We start from the raw sequence: 26,371 nt of genomic DNA on the forward strand, positions 1-26,371 counted from the left end.
GGAGGGACACACTGATGGAGGGCTTGGGGGTTACCCTGCAGCAAGCCGATCACTTAACGGGAATGCTTGGGATCCCTGCTCTTTAAAACCCTGCCTCTGGGCACCTCCCTCTGCCGTCCTCTTGCCTGCCCCTCTGTTGCCTACCTTCCCACGCCTGCCACCCCAGCCTCGGTTCATTTCCAATGTAGAACCTTGTAGGCGCCTCCTTTATGTCCTCTCTTCCGGGGACCCATGACCTTGGGCTTACCGTGCCCTCCTGGTGCACCACCAGGCACTTTCCGGACGGAGACCGTGCTCTCTGGAGCCATCCTAATAAACCCACTGGTAGCTTTTTTGGTTTCTTTCTCTTCAGACTTGGTCTCTGCATGTGTTTTTTTTTTTTTTTCCTTTTGTCATGTTTATATTCTAAGTAGAGAGATAATTTAGTATTTTTCCTTTTTGCGCTTGACATTCTATCGTAAGCTTTCTGACATGTTGTTACATAGCATCATTTTTAGTGGCTTTAGATAGTCCGTTGAATGGCTGAACTGCACTTTTCCGTATGTTCCCCTCTTGCTGAACATTTAAGCCATTTCTAAGATTTCACAATCGTGAACGCTGCTGCAGGGAATATGTTTGAACATGAAGCTTTCCCCCTATTTTGGCGCATTTTCTTAACCTAGATTCTGTAAAGTGGAACTACGAGGCCAAAGACGCACACATGGTTTTTGCTGGTCGCTTCTTGCAGGATTCATGGTTTTGAAGACTTAGCATTTGTCTGGAGGGTATTTATTGTGCGAGGGACAGATATTTTTCTCCCGTTGTGTAAAGGCGAGTCTAGTGTTTCCTTCTCCTCGGCTAGGGCTGCACAATTAATAAGTAGTGTCCGGTTGCGCTGGGAGTGTTTCCTTAACCCCAGTGAGGAGCCTGGCTCCTGGGCAGACTCAGCAGGAGGGGATGGTGAACCGACGGCCTGTGACGCGGGGGCGGAGTCGAGGGGCGCCTGCCCGCTCGCTCGGCCTGGCTAGCCGCTGGGGGTGGTGGGGCCGCTGGGGGGGGGGGGGGCCGGGGCCTGCAGCGCACGGAGCGTCCCACCAGGAGCCCCGCACACTCCCGCGTAAGGAGAGAGCTGAGGGCCCGGGAATGAAGTCCTCTCATAAACATTCGGATTCACGATAGAATCACTGTTTAATCAGGGGAAGGTCTGTAACATCGTGCTACTTTTAAATGAAAGTCATTTTGGAGGGATTAAAACTGGGTCATAACATTAGGATAATGTCTTCAAACAGACATTACTAAGACGTCCTGGGTGTACCCCAATTGATGAATTAAAGACATTAGTTTTGCCTTTGGATACTTGATGTGGCGACGCTGGCTCTGGAAACCTGCGTCTGGGCTGCGGCCGCGCCTCCTCCTCTGTTAATGTGAGACGTGCCGGAGGCTGAAAAATAGGACGAGCTCCTCTTAGAGGACTTGGGCGATTTCGATTCTTATGTATCATTAAGTGTCACACCGAGACAGAAAATAGGAGTCTCGACAACCCGACATCACCACCCAAGGCAGTGGTGTTCGTTCCTGTCTGGGGCAGATGTCCTTGTTTTGTGTTTTTGTGTCTTTTTTGCCTGCAGAGTTTTAAATAGAGGTACGATCCCGCTGTTAATCCGTTCTGTATCTGTATTTTTCTGTGATGTCGTACGGTCTTTGTGATGTGACTGTATATTCACGTGGTGGCTGTGTGGTCCCGCGTCACAGTGGACGTGATACAGTTTATTTAATGACTTGGGTGCTGTTCAGTTTCTGCCGTTCTGTAACAGTGCAGAAGACGAACCTCTTCGCGCACTCGGCAAATGGTCGGGAGCCTCTCCGCTAATCCCTTTGAGTAGGTTCCTAGAGGTAGAATTATGTGAGGGAAGACATTGGGAAGGAACCTTTCTAAGGCTGGTGATAAAAATAGATCCCAAAAGTCACGCGCATTTATATTCGCTCGAGCAGGACGTGCTCCGGAGAGTACCCTCCTTAACCGTGCTCAGTAGCGCTGGGATTACTGCTTTGCTGTGTTTTTAAGTCTTAAATGAGTAGGTGATAAATGGATAAACATATTCCTTTCAAAGAAATATCGGGATTCATCATGAAAGTGGTTTAATCCACTCTCAGGCAATCCAAGCGGACTTGAAAGTGATCTGTTAGTTTCACCATAAGGAAGACTTTAAATTAATATTTGATATTTAGAAGAATAAAGGGCCGCATTAGAGTTAGCATTAAAATCGTATGGGATATAATTTTTCCGTGTGGTGGAGAAGGCCCTGCTTGTGGAGGGCTGCAGAGAGCGCCCGGAACTGTGTCCGCGGGCCGGGGCCGGCCTCAGGCTCGCCAGGCCCGGGAGGCCGTTGCCAGCGACCGACGGTCTGAAGACCTCCAGCACGACTCGGAATTTTAAGATCCTTGCACAATCTGTAAATTATTCAATTTGTTGGGGGCTTTAGGCTTTAAATTAAAAATAACTCTCCCTCCCGCAGACTTAGTCATGGAACATATACAAGAAATTCGAAGTTTGAGGAGACGTTTAGAAGAATCTATTAGAACCAACGAGGAGCTCCGGGGCCAGCTGGAACGGCAGGGCCGCGAACCCGACCCAGGTAGGGAGAGCCGCCCGAGGGTGCTTCCGCGGGGCCGCCTGTGCCCGGCGCAGCAGCCCCCCGCCTCGCTGCCTGCCCGCCCGCCCGCCCGCCCTCCCGCCCGCCCGGCCGGCCGGACGCCGCGGGCCACGGGGCAGGGCCTTCCCGGGGGAGCCCGGCTCTGAAGGGGGCGGCCGGTCTGCTGGCCGCCGCGCCCTGGCTGCTCGCCGGAGAGGGGGACACAGCTATTTTAAAACAGAGCCATAGTCCGTCTTTTTGTCGGTCGTGGATCTTAAAATTAAGCACATGCGTGTCAGCAGTTTGGAGAGTCTCACAGGCCGGTGGTGACAAGGTCGCAGCATTCCTGCGTAAAACCCAGTTAGGTCTGGATGGAATATTCTGTGCAGAACCTAAAAATACGTGTTTTTCCCGTGGGGAAGACATTCACATGGTGCAAAGCTTACCGTCTCCTCCGTGCCCTCCCTCCCGCCCCCCCCCCCCCCCGTCCTGCCCTTCCACCCCACACCCCTACCGCGCTCTATGCAAATACAAGTATGGGCTCTTATTCTCTGTCTCCCCCAAAAGGTTGGATACTTTATATCTGCGATTTTGTCCCTTTTTGCATGGAACAATGTATTTTGGGCATCTCTCCTTATTGCTCCAGAGAGATTGTTTTCACTCCACCAAGAACGTGTCTTGAGAGCAGCTTTGTGCCCCCAGGAAAAGCCCGAGTTTGCACGGACCTGGGTGTGGACCAGCTCTCTGGCTGTTAGCTTTGGGACTTCTGGGCCAGGCACCCCGCTTCGCCCAGGCTTAATTATTTTATGAAACAGACTCATCAAAAAAAAACAAAAACAAAAACCAAAAAAAAAAAACAGACTCACCGTGAGATCAGGGAGGCAGTGCTCTAAATAGGGCCTTGCTCTGTGCCTCACTCAGTAAGTAGTTTTTTTGTCATCATTATGTCATTTTACTGTTTCTTAAAATTTTATCTATTCATGAGACACAGACAGAGAGGCAGAGACACAGGCAGAGGGAGAAGCAGGCTCCACGCAGGGCGCCCGACGTGGGACTCGATCCCGGGACCCTGGGGTCACATCCTGGGCCAAAAGCAGGTGCTCACCCACTGAGCCCCCGGGCGCCCCGCTGTTTTATCTTGTATGACATTATTCATTAGTCTAACATTGCAGAGCTCTGCAACTCGCCAGGTTGCAAACATTTTTAGAGATGAAATAACTGAGTCCTAGAAAGATGTACTCAGTGGTGGCAGCTCCGGAGTCCTCGGGCCCCTGGTCCAGTCCTCCTTCCTGCGCAGCCCGTCACAGCCCTCGGCCTAGAAGGAGCTTCCCAAAGGGCTGTATGTGCTGGTGCGCTGCAGTCTGGAGGCGAACCCTGGACCCACGCCCGCCTCCCCTCCCCCCCCCTCCCCCTCCCCTCCCCTCCCCCACCCTGCCTCCTCCTCTCTCACCTCCAGGGAAATTGATTAACCTGAGTTACTGGTCCTATCAAACACGGGGAAGAAATACATGCCTGGGCCCTTCACATCCACTTGTGGTAATGCCTGAATTAGCTTCATTCTGTTTTACATTTTTCCTGGCAAATCCAATTATAGAATTATTTGGGGGCTCAAATGGCCACCAGCTACAACGGAGCTGGCAATTGCTCCGAGAGTAATTCACTGTGATGAGAAGGTCTACAAAAAGGCGTTTGTAAAGTATTTACACGGGTGGGAAGACGTGCTGGTCTCACTTGTCACAGACGCTGGGAAGACCAAGGGGTTGTCCCGGGGGCAGGCTCCTCGGAGGCTGAGGCACAACGTTGTTGAGCTGCCACCTCCCGTCAGCCTGTCGTCAGGTAGAGGAGCTGGCGCGGGTGGCCTTCGAGGGGGCCTGGCCCCTGACCTCTAGGAGGGACCGCCACGCCGCGGCCACAGCACACTCGCCCATAGGACTGTCCCTGTCCATCCAGGTGGCTCTTCGGTCCTGTGGTTGGCTCTGGCCTACGGACGATAACAGCAGGGGTCATTGTTACTGGGCCCTGGAGACAGGGCAGTGGGGTGACGAGCCCGAGGTCCTACAGCTACTAAGAAGCCAGGGCCGTGATTCAGACCCAGGTCCCCGAGGAGACCCCCGAGTCACGGGGAGAGTAGAGGACGTTGTGGGGAGACGCCGCGATGCGTGCACCATCAGCACGAGGAAGGGCGGCGCTGTGGGGACGGTGCCGCGGCGGCTTCTGGGAGGCCCGATGCCCCGGTGTCCTTACGGGGTCGGTGAGTGTCACCCGTCATCAGCCGTGGACCAGGACGCTCTCAGCTGCACAGAACAGAACATGTGACGACGGGGATTAGTGCTCTCTCACGTAACACGAACCAGACCCAGGCAGTGGCGGGGCGGGTTTCATGGCTCAGTGCTCTGGTGGCAGGGCTTGGGGTCAGTGTCCGTGGTGACCGCAGTGACCCTGAGCATCACGTCCCCTCAGGATAGGCCCACAGGGTGGGAACGAAGACCGTGGGGCTGCGCCCTCTCCTTGTCCCTCCGTCCGGGTGCGAGCTCTTTCCCAGAAGCCTCCAGCGGGCCCCCGTCAGGGCTCACTGACCAGAGGCGGCGCCGGGCCACGTGCTAGCCGTGCTGGGGTCGGGAGGCAGCGCGTGGCTGCGGGGTGAGGAGGGCGGGGAGGGAGGCGTCCGCCTGCCTCACCCGGAAGGCCGGGCGCCCCCCAGGCTGCGTGTTCTCGTGCTTCGGGCACCCTCCGCGGTGCAGGCCTAGGGAGCTGAGGGGAGGGCAGGGCGGCCGGCAGGGGGCGGGGACAGCCCACGGCGGGCAGGGGCCTGTGGTGGGGAAGCGGGTCGGTCTGTCCATGACCTCAAGCCCCGTCTGTGGGGCTTCAGACCCTGATCTCTTTAGTGGACGCTCAGACGCGGCAGTGAACGCGAGCGGTTCTGACAGGTGGAGGAGGCGTGGGGCGTTCCGGGCGCAGGGCGGTCAGGGGGCGTGTGGGCCCCGACGTGGCCCGGTCGGGCCGCACTGGGGGACGCGTGAGCGGAGGTGCCGGGGGAGGCGGGTGCGCGTGCGATCGGAGCCAGGTCCTAGAGGTCCGACGTCCGGGCCTTGTGTTTGGTCGGTCGGCCACCGCGTGGCGTTTCTGAGCAGAGAGTGACGCGAGCGGACTGCGTGCAGCCCCGCGGGCAGAGTGGCAGGGGGTGGCAAGGCCTGAGCGACAGGGACGGAGGACCCTGGGGCAGCGTCCGTGGCATCGGGGAGGAGGCCCCGCGGTCACGACTGCCTGCCGGGGCGGTGCTGGGGTGGCTCCAGGTTTCAGCTCGGACCAGGGGTGGCGGATGCACCGCCTGCAGGGAGGGCAGGGACGGGCCTGTCCCCCCGGAGGCCCCAGGCAGCTAAGCAGGGGAGGGAGGCTCCTGCCACCTCTTGCACGCGCACCCTCCTTTCCCCTTGGGCTCTCATGACACCTCCTCTGGTTCACAGCAGTGATTTCCTTGCGTGTTGTGTTTCCTCCTCGTTTAAAACTGTTTTCTAGAAAGTTCCTTCCATAGTGATTTGTCCACACGTCGCTATTTGTGTGTTCTTATAGGTGCTACAAACGCTTTGGCTTACGGGTCAGAGCTGCACGATTCCCTGACATCGGAGATCTGTTTCCTGAGGAAGCAGAACCAGGCTCTCAACACGATGCTGGCCAAGGGATCCAGAGGTAGGAACCAGAGCAGCCCCCTCGGCCCAGACCCCGCGGCCCTCCGTCTGCGGCAGGAAGGGGCGCGCGGGGGTCTGACCAGCCCAGGCCCGGGTCCTGCGGCTCTGGCTGGAGGAGGGCCCCCTGGGGCCGCGGTGAAGGTGGCCCTGACGCCTCAGTGTGGCCTGCCTGGTAGGTGCGGGGTGGGGTGGGGGGGGAGCAGCGGAGGTCCCCTGCTGCCAGAACCTCCTCCAGGGCTTCCCTCCCATCAGGAAGGTTTCCTGGTATTTCTGTAGGAAGGTCCCTTCTCTTAATTCTCTCTTTTTGGAGCTTAGCCCCCAAGCGCTGTCACCCGCATTATCTCTCAGTCCTTACAGTGATTCTGAGTCCTGTTTCACGGACAAGAACCCGAGGCCTAGGGAACGGAGCAGCCCGTGGCCCCTGAGCTAGAAGTAGAGCTGGGACTCAGTGTCTCCCACTCTCCCTGGACGGTACGGACGCCACTTTTGGCCTAGAGGACAGAATCGAGGCTTCTGCAGACCATCACTCGCACGGCAGATGTGTCAGGGCCCACGTAGACCGACACAGGAATGAGAGGGTCTGGGTGCCGTCCCCCAGGGGAGACCCAGCCAGGAACCGGGGCGGGCCAGCCCGAGGACCCACCCTGACCAGGGCAGGCGCCCGGAGCGCAGGACCCGGGGGTGGCGTCTTGACTGGGGGGATGCTCAGCTCCAAGAGCTCAGCCCGGCAGGCCAGCGGCGATGCCCGATGCCCGTGCAGGCCTTAGTGTCAGGGCTGCGGTCAGGGCTGCGGACCCAGGCAGAGTGCCCGAGAGCCTCGCGCTGAGCCCTGTACGCGGCGCGGCTCCTCACCACGACTTGTGGGGAGACAGAGGCACAGAGGGCTCAGCCAAGGTCTTGGCCCCAGTGGGCAGCACGGTGCCCCCGAACATGCCACTCTGCCCCCGGGTCGCGCTCCTGACTGCCTGTCTCCGGGCCCCGGGCCTGTCTCATCCCTCAGGCTGAGGGGAGGGGCCCAGCCCACGGGGACCCCCTCGCACCCACTGCCGGAGCCGGGGGCTGTCCCGTGCCTCCGTCTGTAATTCACACCCACTGCTTGCTCTGCGACGGCAAAGTAGCCGGGTTGGCACGGCCCATTATGGTGCAGAAGATCCAACAGGCCCGTTTCATCCCGGTGACGTTTAATCTGCAGCCTTGATGTTGACAGATTTATCTGCCCAAAATGCGCAAGACAATTGGAGTGCCAGAACCATAAATGCCAGATTAAATCTCGCTCTGTTCCGTGTTCTGGAGCGCTTGAGCTCAAGTGCCGTACTTGCGTAATAGGTCGGAAAAAACAAACGGGGTCTCTTCTCAGCGGCGCTGTTTGTGTTTGCAGATAAACAGAAGGAGAACGAAAAGTTACGAGAGTCCCTCTCCAGGAAGGCTGCGAGCCTCGAGCTCCTTCAGCGAGAGTACGCGTGCGTGAGGGGGCACAACGAGAGGCTGCAGAGCGAGGTCCGCGAGCGGGAGAGGCACACGCAGCAGCTGCTCCGGGAGGTCTGCAGCAGCCGCAGCGAGCTGAGCAGGTGGGCTCAGGCCCCTGGTGTCGGCTCAGTGAGGGGGCGATTGCTGGTGCCTGCGGGGGGGTCGGGGCGGCCCCGTGAAAGCTGTGGCGTCAGGAGTCGCGGCCTGAAGGCAGTGAAGGGAGCCGGGAGCTCCTTGGGGGCGGGGCAGGGAGGCCTCGGCCGGAGGGAAGGGGCCAGGGAGGAGGCTGGGCGCCCCATCCCGCCGGCCCCGAGTCCTCTCGCGGTCGAGGAGTGCTGGGGGGTCACAGGGAGGCCCTGCGCGAGGGCCGTGAGCGCCCCGGGTCCCCTGGCCTGAGCTCCTGGCCCGCCCCACGTGTCTCCGTGGTTCCTCGGTGCCAGCGTCCCCGTCGTCCTCCCAGCCCAGGCCGGTGCGCGGTTCTGCCGTTGTGCGTCGCAGGCCCCCCCCGGGCGCCGCACCCCTGGCTAAGATGCGACCTTGTGAGCTTCGTGTCCTCGTGTCTGCGCCCCCGGGGGTGGAGAGCGGGCACCCGAGGGGCCGCGAGGGCGACGTGTGGTAGAGACACACCTGCTGGGCCCGGGGCAGCGTGGCTGTGCCTGCACGTCCTGCCGCCCTCGTCGGTCTTGTCCACGCTCTGAGGGTGGAGTGGCGGCAGAGTCCGTGCCCACGCGTCGCAGTTGACGTCCCCTCCCTGTGGCGCGGGCCTTCCCAGGGCGCGGGAGGAGGCCCAGCTGAGGCAGCAGCTGCTGTCCCAGAACGAGGAGCTCCTGCAGTCCCTCCGCGTGGAGCTGAAGGTGTACGAGAGGCTGGACGAGGAGCACCGCGGGCCCAGAGGTACGGGGAGCGCCGGGCCGGGGGTGCGGGGGGGGGGGGCTTCCCACGCGGGCCTGCTGCTGCGGAGGGGAGGGCGGCGCGGGACTCCTCCTCCTGGCCTGGCCGCCGCTGGGCCCCGGGGCGCACCTCACACAGGCCCTCGGCCTGCGCTTCCTCTGGGGGGCCGTGGGCCCGGGGCTCTCACCGCCCCACCCCTGGCTGGGCCCATCGCCGGGTCCGCTCACCCCTCGGGCCTGGTTCTTGGATGTAGAGGCGCGTCTCTGGATACCTGGTCTGTGGAGTCGTGGACGTGCAGGGAGGTCAGTCACGGGGGGCATCCCCCGGTCCGTGGGACGCAGCCGACCCTCGGGGACCAGCTGGGTCGCTGCCTGCCCGCGTGTGCTGCTTGTTGGCCGCGGCTGGGCTGGGCGGGGCGCCTGGGGCTGCCTGGGGCGGCCGCGGGCCCTGATCCTCGGGCCATAGCAGATCAGAGCGCCTGGGCTGCAGTGCAGGCCCTAGTGGTGCAGAGTCGCTCTGAGGTGTGGTAGGTCTTTTGTTTTCCGACTAATTTTCCAGATGGTTTCTCCCTATTGAAAGCTTATCTAGGAAAGGGTCACCTCACACCTTCCATTTTCTCCTCAAGTTGCTTTTCTTACTCTTGCTGTTGTGCGTTTTTAATACGCTGTGGCTCTTAAAATCGGCCCCTTTCATTCTGTAATTCCAGCCCAAATAGATTTTATTACTACTAGACATAATTTCGGGGTTTGGTGTGCAATTTGCTAGGCTTTTATGGCCAGAAGCGAAAATTAATTTCCAGCTCTTATTTAGCCTGTGGAATAGCAGCAATTAAGTCTGCCAATATCTTTGTTTTTAAAGTCAAGTTGTTGTTTTAAATCGTACCTAGTTCTTAGGAAGGGGAGGTGGGGTGGTGGCAGGTTTAAAACCCTGCTGAGCTCCTTCGATGGCTGACCCTTTGGTGGCAGAAGATGTCGAAGTTTCCTCCTTGCACTTGTTCCAGAGGTCGGAGCAGAGGCGTGTGGAGAAGGCTGCAGGGGGCAGGACCCTTCCAGCGACCTGCGTGGCCTCCTAACAGAGATCCAGGCTCTGCGGGGGCAGCTGGAAAAGAGCAACGAGACCAGTAGTGCGCTGCGGAGCAGGCTGGAGGAGCAGCTGGCGCTGGAGGGGAAGAGGGCTCAGGAAGCAGCCCTCACCGCGGCTCTGCAAACCCTGACCGTCCCCGAGTGGCCCCTGCACCCGGACAAGCACGGTACCGCGCCTGCCCTCCGCCCCGAGACCGCAGCCCCGTGTGTGCGTCGGCGGGACGTGCGAGCCCCTGGGTGCCCTTGGCCGACGGACGTGTCCCCCCGTTGCCAGCAGGCCCCCGACGCCCGGGGAGCCAGGGCCTGGCCACTGCTCAGCTGTCAGCTGCGGCGGGGCCTTGTGATCTCCGTCCGGGGCCTCTGGGTTGAGGGAAGTGGAGCTTGGGCGTCCAGGGCCCTCCTCGCCTCCGGTCTTGCCCCCGTCCATTCAGCCTTCGCGCGTCACCCCACCGCTGAACATCCTCCCTCCCGCTTACTGCCTTTCAAGGGCAACCTCAGCGTCTTGCTCAGACTCTCGGGACCTTGTAAGGATCCAGAGAGCAACCCGGGAGGTCTGAAAACTGCGTCGGTTTTGCATTAGCTCGCGGGTTCGTGTGTGGCCCTGCAGAGGCTGTGTAGGGTGGCGGAGAAGGGACAAGGGGCTCCTCACTCCTTGGACACTTGCCCGGCACAGGGTCAGGAGTCAGGCGGCCTGCGGTCAGGCCCAGGGCCCTCGGCCGGGCCATCCTCTCTGCTCTGGGGCTGGAGGAACGACGACCCAGCGGGGCCACTGCACTTGCCCGAAGCGACACGGCAGGCGGGCGCCACAGCTGGAGCTACAAGCAGTCCTTTAGCCCGGGAGACCGGTGGTGTTCCTGGAGCAGCCCCTGACCTTGGGAGCCTCAGGCGCCGAGGCCATGGTCCTCATACCCACAGGGCAGGGGGCCATCCAGTGGGACCTGGGCGGTCCACAGACTTCGTAAATAAGTGTAGTGTAAAAGTTTGGGCTTCATCTTCACAGGATTGGGAATTGTGTCTATTGCCTTTAATTCAAAAAATTTAAGACCTCTTAAAGAGCACCCATTCAGTGTGCTTTAGAGCTTGTAGCGATTGGCTTATTGATCTCTCCTCGATAAGGAGTGTGTTTTTTTTAAGTTTTATTTATTTATTTATTATTTATTTATTTATTTATTTATTTATTATTTATTTATTTATTTATTATTCATGAGAGACACAGAGAGAGGCAGAGACACAGGCAGAGGGAGAAGCAGGCTCCATGCGGGGAGCCCGACGCGGGACTCGATCCCGGGACCCCGGGGTCACGCCCTGGGCTGTAGGCGGCGCTGAACCGCTGAGCCACCCGGGCTGCCCACTGATACGGAGTTTTGACGGGATGACCACTGGGTGTTATACTATATGTTGGCAAATCTAACTCTGATAAAAAAAAAAAAATACCAAAAAAAAACCAAAACAAAACAAAAGGAGTTTTAAGATTTTTCACTAGAAGATGATGTTGATGATATGAGGAAAAAAAAAAAAGTGAAAGAAAATCCTTCACGATTCTACAAAATGACGGCATTTTGCTTTGCGTATCTCTCTTCATTTGGCGGTCATTTGGGTTTTGGGCTGTTCTGCATCCTTTCTTTGTTTTTGCCCGATATTACATCATAAACGTTTCCCACCCTTTCACCCGGGCTTCCTGATTACTGTTTCCAGATGATCCTCAGTCACGGAACCATGGTGACTAGTAAAGTGGTCTCCGATTCGGGGCTTTAATAGGCGCCGACGTTAATATGGTTTTTGCCGTTACACGGCATTCGTTGCATGAACTCCCACTAGTGGGATCTCACAGGGTTGGCAAGGAGCCCTGTTGCCGCCTCGTGCGTGGGGTGTACGTCAAAGCGGCACCTCTGTCTGCCCCCGGCCCCCCTCAGGGCTCAGCGGCGATGGGACTGAGAGATTGTGGGGTGTGCTGGGGAGTTGGGGGCGGGGGGACCACCGGGGGCCGGTGCCTCCCGGCCGGTGGGGGGTGCTGGGGCAGCTGGAGCGCGGTGGCCACGGGACGGCCCTCACCAGCTTGAGATTTGTGCAGGGTCAGCCCCCCGGGTTGCCCACGGGGCGTCCAAGAGGGCGTCCAAGAGGGCGTCCAGGGGGAGGTGTTGGGAACCCACGCCGCCTCGGGGAGGAGGGAAGGTGTGCGCTCTCCCCGGCGTGGCCTCTCGTCCTGGGCAGGAGGCTTTTCAGGGTTGTGTTTGGTGCGCTCCTTGGAAAGTTCTGCTCGGAGGATGGCGGGCCTGGTCCGTCCGCGCTCTGCTGCCGACACTGGGGCGGGGCCGGGTGGTCCCCTCTTGTCCCCGCCCCTCGGTCGCCTGCTCCCCCACGAGGTGTGCGCTCCCGAGGGTCACATGTACGCGCACGGTCGCGGGTCACGGTGTGCGGATCGTCTCGCACACCTGCTCACTGGCCGTGGGACCTGAGGTCGCGTCCGTCGCGTCACTGCCTAAACTCTGCCTCGGGTCCCTCGTCTCTCTTGCTCGGTGGCTGGGGCGTCCTGGGGGCTCTCCTGTGTGCCTTTCATCTGCCCCTTGCCGCGCCCGCATCGCTTGCCCTCCTCCCGCCCACGGCCCCCTGCAAGCGAAGCTGCCGTTGGCCTGCTGGACGCCAGGGTCCTCGCAGACAGGACACCGGCTGCTCCCCGTCTCCCCCCAGGGTCCTGCCCACAGGGTCCCGGGCCCAGTGAGGATTCGCGGGAGGGCCTGGGGGGCTGCTTCGTGCAGTCGCTTTCACTTCTCTCCAGTGCTGGCAGGAATGTTTATTTTCTGTCTCTTACTTTGCATTTTGTAGGTGGTGACGGATGCCCCGTGGCGATAGATAATTCCTGCCATCTGCTTGACTCCACCCTGGCCGTGCCACCACCGTCGGGTACGGAGCTGAAGTCTGGGTAACCGGGGCAGGGTTGGGTTTGGCAGCAGGGCCTTGAAAATTGAATGAAAGGGGGTCCCTGGTCCCAAATCAGGAGCGTGCTTGGGGTTTCACATTCTTAGCATGTGTAGCTGGTGACGGCCTCCTCCGAGCCAGCTAATCCGTCCTCGCGGTGGTGACCTCAGCGACGTCGTTGGGTCCTTGTTGCCTTAGGTGAAGTGTGACCCCCTCGGTGTGGCTTTTAAGGCCCTGCAGCCTCCAGCCCCACGCCTGTGCAGCCCTGTCCCTCTGCATTCGTGTTACACCCTGGGGTCACCCCCCCCGCAGGCCTGCCGTCCCCGCTCACCGGGACTGTGCGGGGCGGCACTGTCCGTCTGCAGACCGCGTCTGCCCCGTCCTCCGCGTGCAGATCCTCCTGCTGCGCCGAGAGTCCTCCCGAATGCACACTTCTTTGTGAAATGCCTTTCCTGAGGTCCCGGTCAGAATCGTTCCTCTGTGCCTTTGTGGATCCGAAGGTAGAAGGCAACAGGCTCCGTCTGTGTTCCGTGTCCTTCTTGCTTCCCGTGCAGCCCGGCTCGATGGTTGCTCCTCCCGGGAGGCCTGTCCTCAGCTCTCCTCCCGCACAGAGAATTGATTCCTCCTCCTCTGAGCCCTGGCTCCTCTTTGTCGCTGCTGTACCTCCCCCACGGTGTCTGAGTCGCCCCTGGGTCCTGGAGGCAGGTGCCCCATAGGCGGTGGCTGAATTCAGTCGCTTCTGCTGTTAGATGAATAGGCCCAGGGCAGGGCCACACACAGACCCAGGTCCCCGAGTCAGGCCGCTTTCCCCTGTGACCTGCCGGCTGGCGTTAGGGCCTGAGGGCCTGTGTGTCCTCCCACCCGGCTTCGACGTTGAGGGATGCAGCTCGTCGAACACAGGACCTGACGTCTTCCCTCTCGTGTTGCAGCTTCTGAGACTCCTCCGCTGTCTGGAAATGACTCGGACTCCCTCTCCTGCCACAGTGGCGTTTCGGCCACCAGCACCTCGTGCACGTCCCACCCGGTCCCTGGCCACCGCCTGTGGGCCAGCAAGAGCGGGTGCCACGTCCTGGGCCTGACCGCGGACTACGAGGCCCTGTGCCAGCAGATTGGCCGCGGCCAGAAGCTCTTGGCCGAGATGGCCCTTCAGATCCAAGAGGCTCCCCGCGCTGCAAGTCCAGAGCTGGGGACAGAGGTAACCTGAGCAGCAGCTGCGGGGCCTGGGATGCCCACTGGGCCCCGTGGGTGGGAGGGCCGCCGAGGGCTCGCAGAGGCGAAGGAGCGTGGGTCCCCAGTGAGGCCCTGAGAAGAGGGGCCGGGACTGCAGCCCACGGAGCTCGGCGGTCAGGTCCAGTCCGGGGCGCTGCTGTGGCGGGGTCACTTGCCGGGTCTGCGCCCCGTGTGGGTGCGACCTCTCCACCGGGGTCGCTCCTTCCTGCCTCACCCTACTGGGCTCCTCCTCGCTCTAAAGCTGCCTCGTGTCGAGGACCCGTGTGCCCCGTGCTCGACATAAACTCGTCCACTTCCTCCGAGGGTCCCCAGACTGGACCCAACCACCGAGCTTCCCTCGGTCACGATTTCTGGTCCCTTTCCCAGGTCCTTACTGAGGCCGCCTGCTTCCCGGCACCTGATTTCACTTTTTGTTTGATTGGTTTTACTCTGTTGTAAAGGCCAGTTCTGCATTTTATATTTCACTAGGTAATAAGCTTCAGGAGAGCAGGGGCGGCGTCTCTTCTGCTCAATATAGTGTATTTGCCTCCTAGCACCGGGCCTGGCGTGCGGTGGGTGCGCACTAAGTGTTCGTTGAATGGATTAGTAAATAAGATTGCTGATCTTTTCTGATCATTATCTTTATCGCACAAAAAACCTAGGAACTGTAGCAAAGCGTCAAAACATCACGTGGTGCTCAATGTGTAAAATTTTGAAACACACACGGTCTTTAGCTCATCCATAAAGCTTAATAAAAGTGACCCCGACTTTTATTAGCATTTCGTGTTTCGACTTTCAGTTAAGATATCAGCAGTTTTCCTGTCCCATTCAGTATTTTTCTGAAACTTTCACTGGTTGCAGTATACGCCCTCTTGGTGATGTGCCACCATTTATTGACTCTTTGGCCTCTTTTTTCCGACATTTAAGGTGTGGTGGGCATCCTTGGTTAGCTCACTAGGGGCGAGTCCTGCAAGTGGAAGCACGCTCGCGGGTCGTGGACGCGTTAGGGCCCTCGGCGACAACTGCTGAGCCATTACTTTCCAAAAGTTTGTATCCCCGTTTGCAAGCGAGACCATCTCACTACACCTTATCCTTCACTGGGTACTTTTATTTATAAATGGGTTTTTGCCAATTTGGTAGCTAAAAAGGGTGAGTCATTTTGTTTTATAATGATTTTATTACTCATGAAGACCGTGCTCTTTTAATTTCTTTTCTTCTTAAAATTTACCTGCTTTCCCTTCTCTGACTCATGTTCTTGGCTTGCTCATGCCCTTGCCGTCCCCCGGTGAGGGTCTGCCTCTGCCCGCGGAGGCTGAGGGAGACCTTATGAGCCTGCGGCCTGGTGCCGGCAGTACGCAGGGCCGGTCGGCAGGGGCTGCTGAAGACAGAGTCGCCCGTGTTGCGTCACTAGCCGTTGGCGCCGTCTGCCTTCCGGAGAGGCTCCGTGGTGCGGAGGCGTGGGAATGGCCCTACCACGGACCCTCTTCTTGGCATAGTAAATCCACTTAATGCAGGTGGTGATGAATCATGGTTATTGATTGGGCTGAAATCACCACCGAAATTCTCTCATAATCTGTAATTCACCTTTAAGTCTTTAAGAACAATAAATTGGTGTCGTCTGGCACCAGGCTCTCACGCAGCATGTGGACACGAGCCCTGCGGCCTGGAGATTTATATGCGGCCCATTAAAGCCGGCTTGTCCATAATCTTTTTCAAGACTGCACGTAACAGCCTTCCTCTCCTGCCCCCCTGCCCCCACAGGGTCCACAGGGTCCACACTCGGTGCCCCTGCACACGTTTGTCACCAGCGTGGGCACAGCCAAGCTGATCCTCGAAGAGGCCGCGAGGTTACTGACGCTTTTCTGGAGGGTCTCGCTCCCCATGAACAGCCAGTGCACGCTTCATTGTGGACAGGTAGGTGGTGACACGTGGACTCCCAGGCTTAAGGATGCCACTGGGGCTCGTGGCTCGGTCTCCAGTCCAGGACCTGCTCATGGCGGATGCGCCCTCAGTTTGGGGAACGTGCCACGTTTGTTACGGGTGACGTGCTGCTGCAGGTGTGCGCTTGCCTGCCCCCGACACCCTGTGCCCATGGTCCCGACTGACTGTGCCCCCACTCCTAGCACGGCCTTGTTGAGGGAGATCCTATGCACGTCTTCCACACGAGGAAGCTGAGGGTCTGGTAGTGAGGCCCGACCAAGCACCAGTATCTGAATCCAGGGTATGCTTTCATTTTACGGAGTTTAAGTCTAGTTTGTCCTCGTAGGCGAGCTCATCCCCTTCCACTCTAAATCTCTTTCGTTGTAGGTCCTTCTCTTGATAGCTTTCAGAGTCCTGTTTTAATGGTTCTAATTTCAGTCTGTTTTAACTACTTAGAAAGTTTTGTAAATTATAAAACCATGGGGATTTCCCTCCAGACTTTGGCTTGGCAGCAACTTGAACACGACTGAATTAACGGTGTTGAACCCACAACCATCCTCATCGCCACCTTTCCATGACACAAACCAGGGGTCGGGCAGGCCAGAGGCTCTCCCTGCGTCTTCGTCTGTGGGAAGCAGGTGGTATAGTGACAGGCGAGCCGCCGCTCGGTCACCGGAGACGCCTGCCCGGAAGGCAGAGTGTGCGTGTGAAGGAAGAGTTAGGATGTTGCCTGGTGGTCTGATAAATATTTCCCCCTTCCTTTATCTAACCTATGAATTTTTGCCAAAGGCCAGCAGGAGGGCCGAGGACACTTGCATTCCCTGTCATTCTGCATCTAGTCCAACCTTCTGACAGCTCTCAGGTCTGCCGGCCGTGGCGGAGGCAGCAGTGGAGCGGCTCCCTGCTCGGGAGGTTCTAACGAGCCTGTCCTGTGATTTCCCCTTGGGGTCCTGGGGAGGAAGTTCGGGGTCACCAGGCTTGGAAGAAGGTAACCAGTCATTCCACGCTTTGGCCACTTGGAGCCGGTGGGGCCGCGGAGAGGAAGAGCACCGCTGGGTTCCAGGCCCTCACTGGCCTTTCCTTTTGTGCTGACCCACCGAGGTCTTTGCTTCTCAGGCTTGATGCCTGCCTCTCCGGCTGCCTGCCGCCCCGCTCCCTCTCGGCTGGCGGCTTCTCCTGCCCTTTCCGGTCTCCGCTTACCTGTAACTTCAGGGCCGGAGAGGGTCCCCGATCGCTCAGTCTTAGTGCCTCTTCTGCTTCATCATGGCCCTCGTTGCAAGTTACATATTTGTTTAATGTCTGTTTCCGTCTGTTTTCCAGGACGGGCCCTATTTTGTTCATATTTTTTGGTGAATTCCTTTCTTATTCCCGAACAAATACTCGCCCATACGATTTTTAAAGCACAGCATGTCTGAATGAAACTCAGTGTGATGATTTCGTCCTCAGTACACAGTGTCGTCTGTTAAACAGAATGCAGTTCTTATTGTGTGTGTGTGTGTGTGATGAATTGCAGTCCCCTCGCTCTCCCCCACCAGCACACCAGTCCAGGGACTGGCCAGCGCTCGTGATGACTCACCCTTCTTTCCGAGCGTTTCTCATATAATTGATTATACTCACTTTAGCATCACAGAATTTTAGAGCCAGAAGAAGGACCTCAGAGTCACTCTAATACGGTTGTTGGTGTACACAGACCCCCCGTGTGTGGTGTTAAATTGCCGCAAGCCACTTTTCTGTCCATGCTTGTTTCATACACTGCTTTTTTCTTAGTGTGAAATGTGTGTAAAGCAGATTTCCAAGTTTTCATTAGCAACCCCAATGGTTTTTTTTTTTTTTTTTTTTTTTTTTTTATGTTGTAAGGTTTTTCTCTGAGTATCATCAATGTGCCTTTTGCATTTAATATACTGTCCCCTGCAGCCCCTTGGACTACTCTGCAAAGTGTGCATCATATACATTGGTTTATCTCAGAAATTTGTGGGGGAGAGATACAGATGCATACACACATTTGTTTATGAAAATCTTGTTTCACTGGAAGGATAAGCAATAACAAGAAAACAGGCTACCCGTAGGGGTGGGAAGGAAGACGGTGGATGGGCAGGCGTAGAAGGTAGATTTCTCTGAATAGATCTTGTTCCGTAAATTGAAACTGTATAAACGCTTTAAATAATTGAAAAACAAAATGGGAAAAAAAAAGGCAATTTCTTAAAATTGGTAGCAAGGCGAAACCTTACTATATTACATTGAAGGCATACCCACACAAGGAGGAAACATTTCAAGACTGAAACACAGTAATTTGGCTATATCCCTAGTAGAAATACTCTTAAGAGCTAAAAGGACTGCAAAGTAACGTATTAATTGTTTTCAGTGATGATAAGTGTTACTAATAATATCGTAATAAAACAAATAGCTAATTATGTTAAGGTTTTTACTCAGGGAAGATATATATAAGTTGAAAAACAAAGAAATAAAAATCCTGCCATCCTTGATTTGGAAATACCAGTATCACCTGAATTTGGGATGTATTTCCTATTGGAAATATTTATTTTTAGGCTTTAAAAAATGTCCACTCCAGTACCGGTGAGCACCTCTAGTGCCAAATTGTGGTTTCTAAATACCTTTTTCCTACTAATAGGAACTCAGACTCCTTGGAGACATGGTTTGATTCTAGGTCTGGGGCAGGAAATGTACAATATGAGCTTAGGACATCTTTTCATCCTAGGGAAAAAGAGGGAAAAGGGAGTAAAACTTACAGATTTACAGCAGTTCTCACATTATAGTTCCTGGGCCGGCAGCATCCATGTGAACTGGGAACTTGTTGGGAAGGTGAATTTTGGGGCCTCACCCCAGACCTACGGAATCAGAAACTCTGGGAGTGGACCTCAGCGGTCTGTTTCTAGACGTCCTCTTGGTAGCCCTGAGAACCTGGATTAAAAGAAACTTAAGAGACGTATTAAATGCAAAACGTGGAGTTGATTTGGATCAGACCAGTTGTTCAAAAAAATGAAATTACAGTGTGGTCAGGGAGTCCTGTCTGCTGACATATATGGTGATACCGAGCAATGACCTTGGTTGTTCTAGATGTGGTGATGATGTGTTTTTCTTTTTAAAGAATCTTTTCTCTAGAGCTATATACTAAAATATTCTGTGGACATGAAATGTGATTGGCTTCTGGGGTTGAGTTTAAAAATATTTTCAGGGTGCAGATGGGCCAGTTTAGGGACATAGATGAAGCAGGTTTGTCTGTGATTTGCTAATGACTGAGGCTGGGTGGGCCTCTGGCAGTTCATTATCCCATTCTTTTGACTTTTGTGAATGTTTGAGATTTTTTTTTTCCTGATAAAAAAGAAAAAAAATGGGCGCCTGGGTGGTTCAGTCGGTTAAGCGCCTGCCTTGGGCTCAGGTCATGGTCCCGGGGTCCTGGGATCAAGCCCCACCTTGGGCTCCCTGCTCGGTGGAGAGCCTGCTTCTCCTCCTTCCTGTGGACCCCCCCCCCCACCAACCCCCTGGGGTTTCTCTCAAAGTCTTTTAAAAAATAATGAAAGAAAAAGAAAAGCCCAACAACTAGAAAAGCCAGCTGTGGGAGTCAGGCCCAACAGCCCTGGGCTAGGCGGTGGCCTCCTGGGAGGGGGGCGGGTCCCAGCTCTGGGCAGGAGGCGCTGCTGTGTGGGGAGCTCCCTGGGCGCCAGGCACAGAGCTGCACACGCGGCATCTCCTCTGGTCCCTCACGGGCGCCTTCAGAGAGGAGGGCATTACCCTTTTCCAGACGTAAGAATTGAAGCTTCTGTGCTTTGTCATCATCACAGCGGGAAGTGGCCGAGCCGGGTCTTCACGCCCTGTTGTTTTTACCGTGGTGCATTTGTCCTGCAAAAATGAAGATTTAGGTTCAGAGGAACAGCAGACATACAGAATTACAATTCCTTGTTTCAAGTGCCGGATAGAAGATGGGCAGAGGTTTGGGGGAGCGCAGATGAGAATTAACCTACCGGTTGGCAGAGGGTCTCCCGGCACCTACTGTGTGCCCGGTGCTGCTGGTCAGAGGGGACCACTGAGTCTCGGGAGCAGAAGGAAACAAGAAAATGGTTAGTTACTGTTCAACGAGCCATTGTGAGATGGGCAGTGATGAGCGAAGGACTGGGCGTGGTGAATGCCCGAAGACCCCCGGTGGGGAGGAATCTCAAGGACGCTTCCTGGAGGAGGGGTTGCCTGCGCTGAGTTTTGAAACAGGGCTGGGGGGTAGCCAGGCAGCAGTGAGGAAACCAGGGTCCGTCGTCAGGCATCACCTCCTTTGCGTCTCCCTCTGGATGGACGGGGTCAGGGATGGTCCCGGTTCACCGCGTGGAGGATGACTGCCCAGAACGTGAGGCCCAGGAAGCCCTTAGCGTGAGGAGGAGAATCCGACAAGACCTGAGGTGTAACCAGGATCTGTTTTGGAAGAACAGTCGACCTCCTTGGAGCTGCCGCCGTTCGTCAATCCTGAGAGTAGGTCAAGGCAGGGAATCGGGACGACACGCACCTTACACATCGTGGTTCAACTGAAAACAATTAGACGTACGTTCATTTGACGTGGGGCCAGGGCCTTTCCTTTGCCTGTGGGCCTGCTGACGAGGCTCTCGCGTCCCCTGGCCTCCATGAACTACGTCCATAATGTACGTCTGTCACTCCCGCGTTCTGTTTCTCTAAGATGAAGAAAAAACGTAGACACTTGTAAAGCAAGTCGAACACGGAATTCTTCGAGACTCCGTTCCTCCCACATCTTACAGTTGATTCACCCACACCTAATTTGCCAGAAATGTGGTTTTCAGTGACTTTATCAAGTCTTCCTTGAGGCATATGCTAGTTTTCATACAACCAGTTCTCTTCACGTACACATTTCAGGGTTTACTTCATCCTTCATTAAACCCTATAACCGACTGCAAGTGCCACTGCCGTAGACAGGTTTGGAAACTGTACCGCGGGGTCCTTGGAGTCGGCCGCCCAGCATCTCCCTCCTGAGGAGCAGAGGTGTTTCCCTGTCGCCCAGCGGAGCCTGTGCCGGCGGCTCTTACGCCCGGGGTGGGGGTGTCAGGAGAAAGGACGGTCCTTGACTCTGAACGGGTCCGCGGGGGCTGCTTGGGGAGCCCTGGGGCGTGCGCAGTTCACGTTAGAGGCCTGGGAACTCTGGCTTGCCGCCCCTCCAGCTCCCCACACGCTCCCCACACGCTCCCCACACGCTCCCCACACCTCGGGAGAACCCGAGCTCTCCCGAGGATCATACTCTCCTAATCATGCTTCTATGTTCTCTTTTTTTTTTTTTAAATTCATCATTAAAAAGTTTTGTTTCAATGAGCATTATAGTTTTGTTTAAAAAGCACACAATCTTGATAAATTTCTAAGGTTGGAAAATAAAACCTCCACATTGCATCTCAGACATAAATCACTAATGAACATTTTGATGCCTCTTTGTCATCACATTTTTTGGGCATCACACACGCATCTGTGGATGTTAGATCTACGTAGCAGTTTTAAGAAACAGGAATGCCTGGATACAGTAGCAGTTCTGGGCTCTTTTTGTCACTAATTATGACCATCTTTCAACGTCAAATAGAGTTCTACAACATCATTTTTTCTTTTTTTTTACAAGACTTCATTCGAGAGAGCGCGTGTGCGCAGGTGTGCACAGGCAGGGGAGGGGCAGAGGGAGGAGAAGCGGGGTCCCCGCTGAGCGGACAGCCTGCCGACCCGGGGCTCGACCCCAGGGCCCCGGGATCCTGACCCGAGCCGAAGGCAGACGCCTAACCGACTGGGCCCCCCAGGCGCTCCCTCCGCACCCTCCGCATCATTTATAGCATCTGGGAAGTTACGCCTTTGGGTGTAAGGACCGAGACGCACTGACGCAGACCCCTGCTGGCACGAAGCAGGGGGTTGGTTGGCCCCGACGGTGAACGGTGCCGGGCACATCCCGGGACGTGGGCGTCTTCTGGCGCCCGTGCTGCTGTAGGCGGGTGCCCCCAGGGCAGGGCTGCGGATGGGGGGCTAGCGTGGCAGGTGCTGCAGGGCAGGGCGCCGGGGCCTGTGCCGTCCTGGTTCCCCAGCGCTCCCGACGGCGCGGGTCCTGCAGGTCGGGGCGCGGGAGCCGGGCCCTGCTTGTCGTTCACGGGCCGCTCTTCGCGAGGGGGAGCGTCTTTTTGTATGTGTCTTAATTCTTTCCCACGTGATAGGGTGTTTTGTATTCTCTGCTCATTTTTCCAATTCCTTTTCTCTTGAGACTGGAGAAATGAAGGCAGAGATCACCAAACTACACAAAAAGCTGTTTGAACAAGAAAAGAAGTTGCAAAACTCTGTGAAGCTTTTGCAGCTGAGCAAGCACCAGGAAAAAGTCATCTTTGATCAGCGTAAGTGACGGCTGGGGGTGGGCCGCTGTGTCTGCCCACTTGCCGCCCTGAGGCCCGACAGCCCCGGGCTGGACACCCGCTGGGAGGCCCACAGCAGCTGTCATCGTGCCTCCTGTTCGTGGGTTTCCTGTCCTAGCTCGTCCTTTCTGACCCGCACGGGCAAATAGATGCACTTAACGGACCCCCGCGCAGGGCACGTGGTGCCAGGGACGGCCTCTCGCTGGGGCGGCGGGTGCCTGGCATCTGCCTTGACCGGGACCTGTGGGCCGGGGTCGTAGGGAACAGGGGCAGGGAAGTGGGGGGGGGGGCGTGGGCTTCTTGGACAGAGGGACAGCTGGGCGGAGCCCGCGGAAGGGGCGGTGTTGGTCAGACGGAGGGGGCGGCGTGGACACGGGCCGACGGGCAGCACGGCAGGTTTTGTCTGGGAGAAGCCTCGAGCGGTCCGCGCGGCGGGGGGTCGCTGGCCAGGACCGCGTCGTGAGAGGCGTCGGGGAGCAGCCCCGCGGCGCTGGCATGTGGGAAGGGCCTGCTCGGCTGCCCCCGGTCCCCCGGCCAGGCCAGGAGGAGGGCCCCGGCCGGGGGACCAGGGGGACCGGCTGGTCTTGAGAAATACTTCAAAGGCGGACCCGGGACTCGGGCTCCGAGAGGCTACAGGGCACTGGTAAGGCGAGCGCCGTCCCTGCCGGGAGCCCGGGTGGTGGGCCGCCGCTCCCCGTGCCCGGAGAAGCCATGGGCCACCTCGGCCCGGGCCCGCTCGCTGTGTGGCGGCCCCTCGCGGCTCTGGGGGCACCGTGGATGGCGGGAGGCCCCCCCACCCAGGAGCTGCCAGGCTGTCCGTGCCGCTCCTATCGGGGGCCGGTGTTTCGGGGCATTTCTGAGAAGCCCAGGGCATAGACTGCTGGCAGGCACGGTTCCCCTCAGCTGTCCCCCAGAACCTTCGGGAAGCCGACTCCGTGACCCTGGCAGGGTTGAACTGTGGGAGCAAGACACAGGGTCATGACTCACCTTGTGCTCCGTGTCCCATGCTGGGCCTGGCGCAGAGGCGACGGGGCTGCCCTCCAGCACGGAGCCTTGGCTTCGGGGCCGACACGAGAGCCGGCTGTAGGGCCACGTCCTGGGGGTCCGACTGCGCAGGTCCGGAGGGGCGGGTCGGCGTGGGCGAGCGGGCGGGCACAGATGGCGGCAGGTGGCCTCGGGGGTGAGCGCCGTGCGGTCAGGAACATACTCAGGATGCGCCAAGGGGCCTGCTGAGAGACAAAGCCAAGTCGCCTGGTGGGACCAGCGGTGGGGGGGGGGCACGGGCTGGCGCAGTCCCTCTGTCTCGCCGGGTCCCCGCGGCTGGGGTGGACGGCCAGGAGGCACAGGAGGCACAGGAGGCACAGGAGGCACAGGAGGCGGGGCGTCCACATGGCAGCAGGAGGTCAGAGGCCGCCCTGTGGGTGCTGGCTGGCCTGGGTGCTGGCTGGGCCCCACAGCACGCGTGTCCTGAGGAGCCTGGTGGGCGTCCGGGGCGGCACCCATCGTGGAGCACCCGTGGTGGAGCCCTCGGCCAGACCCTGGAGGCGGGGGTGGCAGTGGCGCCGGGGCCTAGGACTGCGGCGGCCTGTGTCCGGGCGCACGGGGCTAACGCACCTGCTGGCGGGAAGCAGGGAGGGCCGGGGTCGGGGGCGGGCTCCCGGGATCCAGAGCACAGAGCCCGGCCTGGGCCCTTGGCCGCGACCCCGGTGCCGTTAACGAGCGCAGTGCAGGTCTCTCCCCGTGTGACCTGCAGTAAGTGACGTTCCCTCCTGAGCTGCGGAGTCCTGTCCCCGACGCGCGGGGGTCGCTGGGAGGCCTCGGCTGCCCCGGCCTGGGTCCCGACCACGACTCTGTAAGAACTGCCCGCTTCTCGTCCGGACGGATGGTGACACCCAGACCCCGCGGTGCACGTGCCCGACAGACACGGCCGGTGTCTCGGCCCCCTTCCCGAGCTTGCACGGGGTCCGTGTGTGGCTGGCGGCTGATAGGAGCCGAGGCCCCGCTAACTCGGTGTCATCCTGTCTACCTCCAGGCCTCGGCCACAGCCTGCCGGGGAGGGGCCGTGACCCCAGGGCCGGGCTCTGGCCACCACCCCCCCACGTCCCCGGTGCGGCAGGTCCTGGGAGGAGCAGCCCCTGCCCGTGGCGAGGGGTCGAGGGGTCGAGGGGTCGCAGGGGCCCAGGCGGTGGCCCCTCTGGAGGCGGGGCTGGCCGGCTGAACAAGCGCCCACCGCCCCAGTGTCGCGGATTCGCCAACACCGTCACTCGGGAGATGTGTTTCCTCGGGCCGGAATCCAGCATTTCCCCAGGCTGCGCGTGGTCCCGCCCTGAGGGTGTCTCGGGGACCCGGACGGCAGGATTCCGGGTTCCTGCCATGGGCGGCTTCCCAGTGGCCGGGGGCAGCTGTGTTGGGCGAGAAGAGGGTCCGGGGCAGAGGAGGCCCCCTGAGCTGGGCCTGGCGCCCACGGCCTGCAGCCCCTCCGCAGTGCATCCCGGGAGCGTGTCGGGTTCTAGCAGCTGCGGGGCCCGAGGAGAAAGGGCCCAAAGGTCATGGCCTCGCGCAGATTCACGTCCGCTCTGCGCTGGGACCTGCCTCTGCGGCACCGCCTGTGCCCTCGCCGTGGCCCTTAGCGCACGGGTTTTCTCGGAGTCAGCCACGGGCCCTGCGCTGCACCGTCGCCCAAACCCGTAGGGGTGACCCGGGTGCCCGGGCGCCCGCAGGCCTTGCCGAGCCCACAGTGGGCCGGTACCCGCGACGTCATGGCCTCGCTCAAACGCGCGGAGGCGACTCTGGCCCGGCGGGCGACGTGGTCTTGGTGCGCGTGATGGGGTGGAGCCTCCCACACCCGCCTCCGGTCTGGGCGCCCCAGGCTTGTCCGCAGGGGGCCTGACGCCCGGGGCACCCGTCTGACCGTCCCTCTCTCTCTCTCTCTCTCTCTCTCTCTCCTCAGTGGTCGTAACCCACAAAGTCCTTCGGAAGGCCAGAGGGAACCTGGAGGTAATGCCCCCCGGGGTCCCTTAGGGAAGGGGGTCAGGGGTGGGGGCGCCGGCCAGCAGGTGACCTCGTCAGGAAACGGGGGCCGAAGGGGACCAGGTGCGGGTCCTGCACCAGCGGCTGTTTTCCGCCGGCAGCACAGTTTCACGTGGTGGCGCGGCTCAGGCCTGGGGTGGCCGTCGCAGTCGCGCTGCTGATCCCCGGGGACGACGGCACACGGCGGGCGCCGAACGCCTCAGAGGAGGGAGCGTGGCAGGCGTCGCTGCCGCTGGTCCCTGGTCCTGAGAGCGCTGCCTGCTCCCACATGTCCCTGAAAGCGCGTTCACTCGGCCTCAGGAGCCCCCCGCTGGACCTAAAACTCTCCTTTTCTCCTCCTTTTCGCAGCTGAGGCCGGGGGGCGCCCACCCTGGAACGTCCAGCCCCAGCCGACCGGGCTCCTGAGACCTCCCGCCAATAAAGCTTGTGGTTCCCGCCGAGCAGACGCTGTGGCTTCTTCCCCTGGTGGGTTCCAGGTCCGGGGCGCTGCTGCAGGACCTCTGCCTCCCCTCGCCGCGTCTGTCCCGCGGCCGGCCTCGGGGCTCGTCGGCGTTCGGGTGCCGTCGGGCTCCGCGCTGGGCCTCGGGCCGCCACCCGCGGCGCTCAGCCGCTCTGCAGCCTCAAGGTCCTCACGGGGCCCGGCAACCCCGCCGTGCGCTTATTCCTGGCAGTGCCTGGAGCCCCGGGCCTGAGCCGAGGGGGGGGCTGGGGTGTCGGCCAGTCACGCGGCCGGCGAGGAGCAGGGTGGCCGGGCGGCGCCTGCATCCGGCCTGCGTGGGGGTGCGTCACCTCCGGGCAGGCCCCGACAGGGCCTCCCAGGGCGAAGGGTCCACGTGAGGCCCGGCGCGGGGACTTGTCACGGTGTCCCCGGGGGGCGGCGGCCTCTCCAGCCCACTGTCCCTACACTGCCCCATGTTGGCCGCAGCCTCTGTGTGTGACTGGCCCGTCCTTGTCCTGAGCTGCTCGCTGTCCCCGAGCAGTGAGCGCGGTGGGGCTCAGCCATCGGCACAGGGAGCGGCCCTGACCCCGGGACCCCAGCCCCTCAGCACAGGGAGTGGACCTGACCCCGGGACCCCAGCTCCTCTGCCCAGGGAGCGGCCCTGACCCCCCCGGGATACCAGCCCCTCGGCACAGGGAGTGGCCCCGACCCCTGAGACCCCGGTCCCTCCGCG

General features: G+C 59.1%; 1 protein-coding gene across 6 annotated transcripts in view; it reads left to right on the forward strand.

Annotated features, from left to right (window-relative positions):
• CDK5RAP2 (CDK5 regulatory subunit associated protein 2) overlaps positions 1-25,639 on the forward strand; it is a 166,774-nt gene extending 141,135 nt beyond the window's left edge. For all 6 annotated transcript variants that reach the window (XM_055301775.1, XM_055301770.1, XM_055301772.1 and 3 more), the window contains 11 exons: positions 2,496-2,615; positions 6,183-6,299; positions 7,677-7,866; positions 8,538-8,659; positions 9,657-9,905; positions 12,562-12,639; positions 13,584-13,849; positions 15,625-15,777; positions 22,025-22,151; positions 25,120-25,166; positions 25,548-25,639. In XM_055301775.1, coding sequence (XP_055157750.1) covers positions 2,496-2,615; positions 6,183-6,299; positions 7,677-7,866; positions 8,538-8,659; positions 9,657-9,905; positions 12,562-12,639; positions 13,584-13,849; positions 15,625-15,777; positions 22,025-22,151; positions 25,120-25,166; positions 25,548-25,604 — 1,526 coding nt within the window. In that variant the 3' untranslated portion in view covers positions 25,605-25,639. The remainder of the gene's footprint in view (positions 1-2,495; positions 2,616-6,182; positions 6,300-7,676; positions 7,867-8,537; positions 8,660-9,656; positions 9,906-12,561; positions 12,640-13,583; positions 13,850-15,624; positions 15,778-22,024; positions 22,152-25,119; positions 25,167-25,547) is intronic.
• The last annotated feature ends 732 nt before the right edge of the window (positions 25,640-26,371 follow it).

This window comes from Nyctereutes procyonoides, unplaced genomic scaffold (assembly GCF_905146905.1).
Source record: "Nyctereutes procyonoides isolate TBG_1078 unplaced genomic scaffold, NYPRO_anot_genome, whole genome shotgun sequence".
Classification (NCBI taxonomy): Eukaryota; Metazoa; Chordata; class Mammalia; order Carnivora; family Canidae; genus Nyctereutes; species Nyctereutes procyonoides.